The 8,756-nt window shown below is 50.7% G+C and overlaps 3 protein-coding genes across 3 annotated transcripts; 2 read left to right on the top strand and 1 right to left on the bottom strand.

Annotated features, from left to right (window-relative positions):
- Positions 1-383: 383 nt before the first annotated feature.
- Positions 384-2,218, top strand: Tmem88 (transmembrane protein 88). The gene is made up of 2 exons (XM_038324818.1): positions 384-1,458; positions 1,599-2,218. Exons 1-2 carry the CDS (start codon positions 1,249-1,251, stop codon positions 1,866-1,868), a joined length of 480 nt encoding a protein of 159 aa, XP_038180746.1. The 5' UTR covers positions 384-1,248; the 3' UTR covers positions 1,869-2,218.
- A 552-nt stretch (positions 2,219-2,770) lies between these two features.
- Naa38 (N-alpha-acetyltransferase 38, NatC auxiliary subunit) lies at positions 2,771-3,895 on the bottom strand. Its single transcript, XM_038324819.2, has 3 exons — positions 3,460-3,895; positions 3,073-3,256; positions 2,771-2,925 (listed from the first exon to the last, which is right to left on the bottom strand). Exons 1-3 carry the CDS (start codon positions 3,538-3,540, stop codon positions 2,813-2,815), a joined length of 378 nt encoding a protein of 125 aa, XP_038180747.1. The 5' UTR covers positions 3,541-3,895; the 3' UTR covers positions 2,771-2,812.
- On the top strand, positions 3,713-8,339 carry LOC119811178 (cytochrome b5 domain-containing protein 1). Its single transcript, XM_038324817.1, has 4 exons — positions 3,713-4,282; positions 4,371-4,447; positions 4,581-4,799; positions 5,376-8,339. The coding sequence occupies exons 1-4, from the start codon at positions 4,123-4,125 to the stop codon at positions 5,604-5,606; spliced, it is 687 nt and encodes a 228-aa protein (XP_038180745.1). The 5' UTR covers positions 3,713-4,122; the 3' UTR covers positions 5,607-8,339.
- The last annotated feature ends 417 nt before the right edge of the window (positions 8,340-8,756 follow it).

The raw sequence follows: 8,756 nt of genomic DNA on the forward strand, positions 1-8,756 counted from the left end.
CCTCAAGCCTGCCCGCCGCACGCCCGCCCGCCGCACGCCGGCAGACGTTCGCGGCTCGTTGTGTACATAGACATTCGGCAGCCGAGGTTTTTAATGAGATTCTTTCTATGGGCTTTACCCCTCCCCCAGGCCCTCCTTTTTTACTCCCAATGCTAGCTGTGATCCCTGTATATGTCTCTGTTTATTCACTTGATTATGGTTTGTATTTTTGTTCCTTTTTTGTTTTTGTTTTTTAATTTATAACAGTCCCACTCACCTCTATTTATTCATTTTTTTTTTTTTTTGGGAAAACCCGACCTCCTGCACCCCCAAGCCATCCCTCCTGCCTCTTTGGGAGGCCTGCTCCTGGGCTCTCCTTGCGCCCCAGTATATATGTCCGGGCTTGGCCCGTCGCCCGCGGCTCCAGCCGGGCTCTCATGGTGCTCAAACCCGCTCCCCTCCCCTACGTCCTGCACTTTCTTGGACCAGTACCCCCACTCCCAACCCGACCCCAACCCCACCTGAGGGTGAGCGACTCCTGTACTGTAGGGAAGAAGTGGGAACTGAAATGGTATTTTGTAAAAAAATAAAATAAAAATAAAAATAAAAAAAATTAAAAAAAATAAAAGTTTTAAAGAAAGAACTATGAGGAAAAGAAACCCTGTCCTCCCCAGCCTCGGCCAATTTAAAAAACATTGGACACCACCACCACCCCCCCTTTTTTTTTTTTAAGGCGTGAAATAGCCCAGGGCAGGGCCTCCCTGGGGCAGGGACACCCTGGGGTGAGTTTCTCTGGGGCTTTATTTTCATTTTCTTAGTTCGTCTTCTCCCGCTGGGGCTGCGGAGGGGTGGGGGGGTTTACAGTCTCGCCCCCTCGCACTGCACTGTCTCTCTGCCCCAGGGGCAGAGGGGTCTTCCCAACCCTACCCTATTTTCGGTGACTTTTGTGTGAGAATATTAATATTAAAAATAAAAGCAGGAAAAAAAGACCCATGTGTTTTGATGATGGCTGTAAAGAGTATCTGTTGAAGGGCCGGGAATTGATGGATTGATGGGAGGGCAGCGCAGACCCTGGCAGTGGCGAGCCCCTCCCCGGAGGCGCCTGTGGAATGTCCAGAGCCTCCGTCTGCTCCTTGGGATGAGGATGCCTAATCCTAGAGCTGCATTCCAGGATAAGGTAGTTGGGGGTGGGGAGAGGCTGCACCGGGGGAGGGGCAGGAAAGAGGGCTATAAGGGCTGCCGCCGTGCGGGGCGGGAACCAGCCAGGCCATGGCGGAGGTCCCGGGAGCCCAACGCTCGGTTCTTGCTGGGGGCCCAGAGCCCCGGGATCCCCTGGACTGCTGGGCCTGTGCAGTGCTAGTAACGGCTCAGAATCTGTTGGTGGCTGTCTTCAATCTTCTCCTGCTGGCATTAGTCCTGGGGACCATCTTGCTACCCGCTGTCACCATGCTGGGCTTCGGCTTTCTCTGCCACTCTCAGGTAAGCATGGGCCCCAAGGGGTATGCGTGTGTGGTGATGGTAATGGGGTGTCGGAGCTACAACTTCCCGACCTGGGATGTTTCCCTCAGGGGCAGAGTGTGACCCAGTGGGCCAGAGTCTGACGTCTCTTATCTGCACAGTTCCTGCGTTCCCAGGCACCCCCTTGCACTGCCCATCTGCGGGACCCAGGCTTCACCGCCCTGTTGGTCACTGGATTCCTGCTGCTGGTACCGCTGCTTGTGCTTGCCTTGGCCACCTATCGCCGCCTCTGCCTGCGTCTCCGCCTGGCTGACTGCCTAGTACCCTACAGCCGTGCCCTCTACAGGCGCCGGCGCATCCCACAGCCGAAGCAAATCCCGGCATCACCAGGGTCTCGGGCTGTTCCCACACCGGGAAAGGTCTGGGTTTGAGGTGCGTTGAGTCAAGAATTCTGTCGATTGTCCTCCTCCTGGACGTGGAAGGACTTGAAGCAAGCTCAGGGGTATTCTGCCTTGCCCTGCTCCCTACCATTGCCCCTTTGATGGAGCATCACCACCGGTGGATCCGATGCTGGTGGAAATCCCCATGCCCCAGAACATCTCACTTGAGTCCTGGATGTTTGGGCTGGACCCTGCTCATCTCTCTCTCTCTCCCCTAGCCTAAATAGGAGAGCTGAACTTTGTGCCTTCCTTAGCTGGTGCTGCTCCTCTAATATTTACGGGACTGAGGGACAACTCTAGAGAATGAACCATCACAAATAATAAAGGATTTATGAAATGAATGTGCTCTGTGAATACAGGGGTGGCTTATATACAGTTGTCCATGCCCAGGGCTCAGGAGTAGGAAACAAATCCCTGAGACTACAAATAGGGCAGACCAGAGCATCCTCCAGCATCCTGCCTTTCCTTATCGCCTTAGTCCGTTCTTCCTGGTTAGACCCCAGAGTTCTGACCCTGACCCCAAAGTCACTTCTCCATTAAAAGCGCGGAGGGGGCCTTGCTTCAGCTGCTTACCCAGCTCCCCTTAGGGACCCGAGCCCGTTCTCTGACCCCAGCTTAAAGGAACTAAGTGTTGCCAGGCCGGGGTGGGAAACAATGGGTCTTCCGGAGCAGGATGACACCCCCTCCCGCTACAATCTGAAGCAGCAGCGTGGGAGGGAAGATGGAGGGGCCCACCCTAGGGCTTGTTGCCTTAAAACTCTTCACTTGAGGGAGATCTTGGTACTTCCTGGGCATTAGGTTGAGAGGGCGGGTTGAGGAAGATCCTGAACTCAGATAAACCTCTAAGGGTTATTGCTGCCCTGACATCGGGCCTACACACAGACACGGGCCACTTTGGTCATAGGGTTTAATGGTCTCAGAGAAGTGCGATGTGGTCAGAGATACGGGGCCCCCGCCAGGCTCTCTCTTTGGACTTCAATAGAAACGATGTGATGTCCTGGTACCATGGCCAGACCCAGCACACGGGGTTCTCCCGCAGAAAATGAATCTGGAAAAAAAGGTCAGAGCATCAGAACGGCAGGCAAGCATCGGTCTCGCCTCGGAATACGAGGGGTGCAGTAAGGACCGCTAGAGAAAGCCTGGCGGTGAGTTTACGCCGCATTCCCGAGGAGGTGTGTATTCCCTGGACACTGACCAGACGGCTTGAGGAACTCCTGCGCAGAGCCCAGGATGACATTACAGTCGCGATCGGTGCACAGGAAGCAGCCGACTAGTGTCCTTCCATCTGTCATACGAATGCGCATGGTCTTGTTGAGCAATGCCTCTAGTTGCTGACGGGCACGCGCAGCCGGAGAGTCCTCCTGTTCCCCGTCAGAGTCCTGCTAGGGCAGGACACGAATTCAGGCGCGCACAGGCTCGGCTGCACGCCCGTAGAACCACAGCTCCCAGCAGCCCCCGGGCTCCAGGTGGTGCCGCATGGGCTGCTGGGAACTGCAGTTCTCTTTTCTCCTTTCCACCCTGTTCCCTTCCCCGCCCGATGTCTCGGCCCGACTGCTCCTCCAGAACCCGCGCCCACGCTAACCCCGGCGCTGGAGCTGCTCTGACGCCGACTGCAACAGCCATTCTCCTCTCGTAGCAGCATGGTTGGCCCAGCTCCGGCCATTGGCCCTAGGACCTCCTCTGGGCCTTAAACTTCCTAAGAGCGTTTTTGGGTCGGGTATTTAGATCTCGCGAGTGCTCCCAAGCTCTTCCCTTTCGTGAGATCACAACTACTCCGCCGTCTCCCGATCCGCCACTCCAGAGATCTCGCGAGATTTTATTTCAACCCGGGCTTATAGACGCCTACTAGGTTATTTCAAGAATATCGCGAGAACGTTGTCTGCAACTTCTTAACCATCCTTTAGAAATGCCTGAAATTTGAAACGCCTCTAGTCTGGTCTCCCTACCGTCTAAGTAATTTATGTAGCCTAGACTCCGATACCAATCGGATCTTCATGTTCTCTAATAAGAAACTCAACAGGCTCGGTGCCGGAATCAAGAATGTTTCCGGTGAACACAGGCAGCCCAAGCCCCGCCCTGCTGACGCAGGGTTTAACCTCAGTGGACGGTGGCCGGAAAAGGACAATGGTTTCCATGTTAGCGACAAACGCACTCCAGGCTGCTCTCTCTAAGCTGATAGTTGTAAGACTGCTGAGGAGCGAGGAAGTAGTCTTAGAGAGCTGGTGCTTCTTATAGAACAGGAGCCATGCCGCGCCGGGGCCTAGTGGCCGGGCCAGACTTTGACTATTTTAACCGTCGGTACTTCACGCCGTCGGAAGTAGCGGAACACAACCAGCCCGAAGACCTGTGGGTGTCTTACCTGGGATTTGTGTACAATCTAACGCCGCTTGCAAAGGAGTTTAAAGGTAAGGGGCACACGTGAGGGAAGAAGGGCTGGGGAGCAGGTTTTGGCGCTTAAGTGACTGGCCTTTGACGGCCGCTGTTCCTTTTCAGGGAACCTACTGCTGAAACCCATCCTGGAAGTTGCAGGCCAGGACATTAGCCACTGGTTTGATCCAAAGACCAGAGACGTAAGTTCTGTTGGAATGTGGGGTTGGTGGAAGCGGCGCTGGAGAGCGGGGATAGGAAAGGGACGGCGGGAATAACCAGAACCCGACATAGTGACGGCTCCTATCCTCCTCTCTAAACCCTCGCTTTTTAAAGATTCGCAAGCACATAGATCCGCTGACTGGTTGCTTGAGATACCGCACCCCGCGGGGCCGTTTCGTGCACGTCCCACCTCCTCTGCCTCGTTCAGACTGGGCCAATGATTTCGGGAAGCCCTGGTGGAAGGGGTCGAATTACCAGGTGGGGCGGCTGTCTGCCAAGACCCGGAACATTCGTATCATCAACACTCTTACGTCGCAGGAGCACACACTGCAGGTGAGACCCGGTGCCTGGGGACAGGCTAAGTGGGAACCAGAAATCATTTCTGGAAGCTGTGTTTTCTTCCTTTACATTACCATAACAGAGGAAAGCAAATGACCCAGGTTCCCAGGGTTGGCAATTCTAGGAGTATGTTTGGATTACAGCTACTACAGTCTCCTTATAGGTCCAGGCCAGCATCTTATGATGGTGGTCCTTCGAAGGGTAGGTATGCTGTTACAGCAGTCGGACTTTTGGTCTGCTCAGTCGCCAGTGAGGGACACTGGCTTTGACTCTATGGAGTCATTTGTTTGTTAGAAGTGATAGGATTCTGGTGTCTTCTTGGTTGTATGCTGGAGCTTCAACTTTGCTTCTCTGGGACTTTGCAGTGTCTGAAGGGTGCTGTCTGCTAATGGAGGCACTCTGATCCAAGCTCTCTCATTTTGGGGGACTGATTGACTCCTGGTGTTCTCTCTAGTTTCCTTAGAACAAATCCTAAAGGAGCTAGGCATAAGGGTCCTTCTCCTGGCCTTTGGAGAGTATGTGTTATGTTCCATACAGAATTCTAGAAGTGAATAATTCTGTGTTCTTTAGGTGGGGGCTCTGGAATCAATGTGGGAAATCCTACACCGCTATCTCCCCTATAATGCACATGCTGCCAGCTACACATGGAAATATGATGGGAAGAATCTGAACATGGATCATACCCTGGAAGAGAATGGGATCCGGGATGAAGAAGACGAGTTTGACTATCTTAATATGGATGGCACACTTCACACACCTGCAATACTGCTCTACTTCAATGATGACCTCACAGAGCTATAGGAGATGTGTGTGCATGTAACTCAAGCCATGTTTGAGTTTGCCTCTTTCTGTGCCTTGAGAAAAAGAGGTTTGGCTCTGTGAGGCCTGGGCCTAGACCTCTGCTACCCTCTGGGAGCTGACCTGTGGTTCTTTCTGCAATGTAAGGGCCCTTATCCCTAGCTCCTCTATGATGTGCTCAGAGAATATTGGTGGGAGGAATACTAGAGGAGAATGAATTCTTAGAGACAATAGGAAGAGAGCCACAGTCTCTCAGTGCGGAATGTGCAGAGGAGGTGGAGCTCAGGCAGAACTCTGATAGTAAGAGAAAACACATGGGCATGAAAGGATGGAAGATTTTTTTTGGCAAAGATGAGAATGAGATGTTTGCTGGAAGATGGGATTTACAGAGGCAGCATCCAGAAATTCCTATCACCAACTATGGTTGGTGTGGTTGATTCCCTTTCTAAAGGTGGTTAGCTGTTGACAGCACAGGAAAAGTGAATGGCTGTCAGTTCATTCAGGATAGAAATTATGCTGAGAGTTTTATGCTTTTTAATACACTATCCTAGAAGGTGAATACTGGCAATGCTATTTCCTTAGTTTAGAAGGTTCAGGAGCACAAAACCACATTAGTAACCGAAGAGCCACAGTGCGAATCCAGGCCTGCCCAACTTTGAAAGTCAGGCTTTTTTCCGTGTAAAGGGATATTCTCCGTAGCCTCACTTAATGCTAACATTTCTAATGGCTACTCTCAACCCATGTGTTTGAAATGTGAGCTTGTCCTGTGATTGTTGCACAATGGGGAAATGTAGCTTATTGTGTAGTCAGCATTAACTCTGTTTGAAGGGAGTTGACTAGCAGAGCACTCTACGGATAGAGGCAGGGAGGCCGAATTTCAGCCAAGCATTAGCTACTGAGGCTGCTTCTTTGTTAATATTATAGCACTTTCTGACTGTCTGGGGCAACAAGATAGATATTTACTGCCGGGTGGTGGTGGCGCACGCCTTTAATCCCAGCACTCGGAAGGCAGAGGCAGGCGGATCTCTGTTCGAGGCCAGCCTGGTCTACAAGAGCTAGTTCCAGGACAGGCTCTAGAAACTACAGGGAAACCCTGTCTCAAAAAACCAAACAAAACAAAACAAACAAACAAAAAAAACCAACAAAAACCAAAAAAAAAAAAAAAATAGATATTTACTGACTCCAGAAAAAACCAGAATGGAAAAACAGCCCGTAGATCAGAACATTGTAGTGAGGGGTGCAAAGGGGAGCATGTTTCCACTTTCCTTTCACATTAATGGAAGGCAAGGAAGAGAAGGCTGACTTTGTAAGACGATGAGGGGGCTTGATGGGGTCAGAGAGATGAGAGCTAAGGGAGGCAGACAACTCTCCTGGTGACTGGCTAGATTTGGTTCTCTATCCCTAGCAGGCGAGGGGAATTAAGAATAACTGATAAATTGAACCAGGCACAGTGGCTTTAATCCTAGCACTGGGAAGGCAGAGGCAGGCAGATCTCAAGAGTTCAAGGCCAGCCTGGTCTACAGAGTTAGTTCTAGGACAGCCAGAGCTGTTACACAGTAAAACTGTTTCAAAAACAAAACAAAACAAACAAACGAACAAACAAAAAAACAAACAAAACCCCACAAACAAGCAAAAAAAATAAGAGAAGAGTGGCCTTCCCTGCAGCAGTGAGCAAAAGTGAGTCAAAGAGACTGCCTCTTCCTCCGCCTCAGGTTCCAGTAGAGGGTTATGTGACCTCCATGAGACCCTGGGTGGGAGCAGTTTTTTCTGAGAGGGTGGCTGTGGGAAGCATGAACAAGGTGGGACCCACCCTGTTGATTTCAGTGGTTTCTGAATCCACTGATGCTGAGGACTTTCACATAGTCCCCTGCAATCTAAAAATCCATATTCTGTTTGGATCAATCAGTCACAATGTTTAGTCAGCTCTGAACTGATTTTTGTGTATTCTTGTTTGTTCTTTTAAGTCCTAAACTATTGGAGAACCAGAGCTATATTGCTCCACCCATGGCATCCTCAGGGCATGCACATCTGGAATGCAGTCATTTTGCCCAAACTTGTCTCTTCCAGAGCATCCTGCTCCTACTTTTACCTGGGATGGTCTCTCACGCTGTAGCCACCTGCCTACTTCAGAACTTGTTAGAAACATGCTCCTTTCCCTGTACGTCCAAGCTCTCATCAGTTCTGTCCCTAAAATCTTTGGAATCTGTTCTTTTGTCTAATAAGCATCTTTATTTGTCTCAGTTGCTAGTAGGGAACTTCTAGCTTTCCATTGCCACTTCAGCCTTCACATACCTAAACATCTTTCTGCCTCAGATCTTCAGGGTGGTTCTCACGCTTTTGGAATAAAGCTCTAAATTCAAGAAGCCTTACATAAGTCAGGCCTGCCTTCCTTGCACATGTCACCCCTAGCAGCCCTTTGTCCCATGTTCTGCACATCCTGGGTGGCCTGATCATGAAGTCTCTTCTTGCAGCAGTCAACACAGAAACTGTTCTCAGCTCACCACTACACGCTTCTGCTTTCCACCTTGATTATCGTAAACATTCCTTCCCTTTGTTTTTTTTTTATCCCACCCCCCCCAAGTTGTTTTCATAGCACTTGCATTTTTCAGTGTTCTTATTACCACTATGTAATGATGTAGAATGGATGCAAATGACTGGCAGAAACCCCACTCACTGCTGTATTCTCACTACCGAGCACATAAGCTGCTGCTCAATAAATGTGACTGGATGAGCTCAGATCTGAAGGAATTCATCTGTCTGTAAGAACTAGTGGTGTGACATTGGGTGCTGAAGGCAAAGTGGGACTAAGAACTTAGCAGGATGCCCAGCCCTGTGCTTCAGTCTCCACCCTTTCACCAGACAAGACTGAAAATGACTGCAGACTCCGGCACGGGAGATCGTGGAGGTTAATCCACCTGTGATTTCCCCCATGGCCACCAGGTGGCTCTTATGACTAAGGATTCAGGGAAGGAGAGGCGCTGTAAAACCCAACTTCAAAGAAGTTAGTATTGAGTCAGGGCTATGGTAATGGACACATGCACCTTTAATCCCATCACTGAGAGGCAGAGCAGACAGATCTCTGGGAGTTTGAGGCCAGCCTGGTCTACAGAGCGAATTCCAGGACAGCTCGGGCTGTTACACAGAAAAAACCTG

The sequence above is a fragment of the Arvicola amphibius genome, chromosome 4, assembly GCF_903992535.2.
Source record: "Arvicola amphibius chromosome 4, mArvAmp1.2, whole genome shotgun sequence".
NCBI lineage: Eukaryota > Metazoa > Chordata > Mammalia > Rodentia > Cricetidae > Arvicola > Arvicola amphibius.

Bases quoted from the DNA above. Each gene is read 5' to 3' on its own strand.
- Tmem88 (XM_038324818.1), top strand. From the start codon at position 1,249: ATGGCGGAGGTCCCGGGAGCCCAACGCTCGGTTCTTGCTGGGGGCCCA. The intron at 1,459-1,598 runs GTAAGCATGGGC...TTATCTGCACAG, and splicing joins GCTTTCTCTGCCACTCTCAG to TTCCTGCGTTCCCAGGCACC.
- Naa38 (XM_038324819.2), bottom strand. From the start codon at position 3,540: ATGGCCGGAGCTGGGCCAACCATGCTGCTACGAGAGGAGAATGGCTGT. The intron at 3,257-3,459 runs GTTAGCGTGGGC...CTGCCCTAGCAG, and splicing joins AGAGCAGCTCCAGCGCCGGG to GACTCTGACGGGGAACAGGA. The intron at 2,926-3,072 runs GTCAGTGTCCAG...CTTTTTTTCCAG, and splicing joins GGAGTTCCTCAAGCCGTCTG to ATTCATTTTCTGCGGGAGAA.
- LOC119811178 (XM_038324817.1), top strand. From the start codon at position 4,123: ATGCCGCGCCGGGGCCTAGTGGCCGGGCCAGACTTTGACTATTTTAAC. The intron at 4,283-4,370 runs GTAAGGGGCACA...GTTCCTTTTCAG, and splicing joins GCTTGCAAAGGAGTTTAAAG to GGAACCTACTGCTGAAACCC. The intron at 4,800-5,375 runs GTGAGACCCGGT...TGTGTTCTTTAG, and splicing joins CGCAGGAGCACACACTGCAG to GTGGGGGCTCTGGAATCAAT.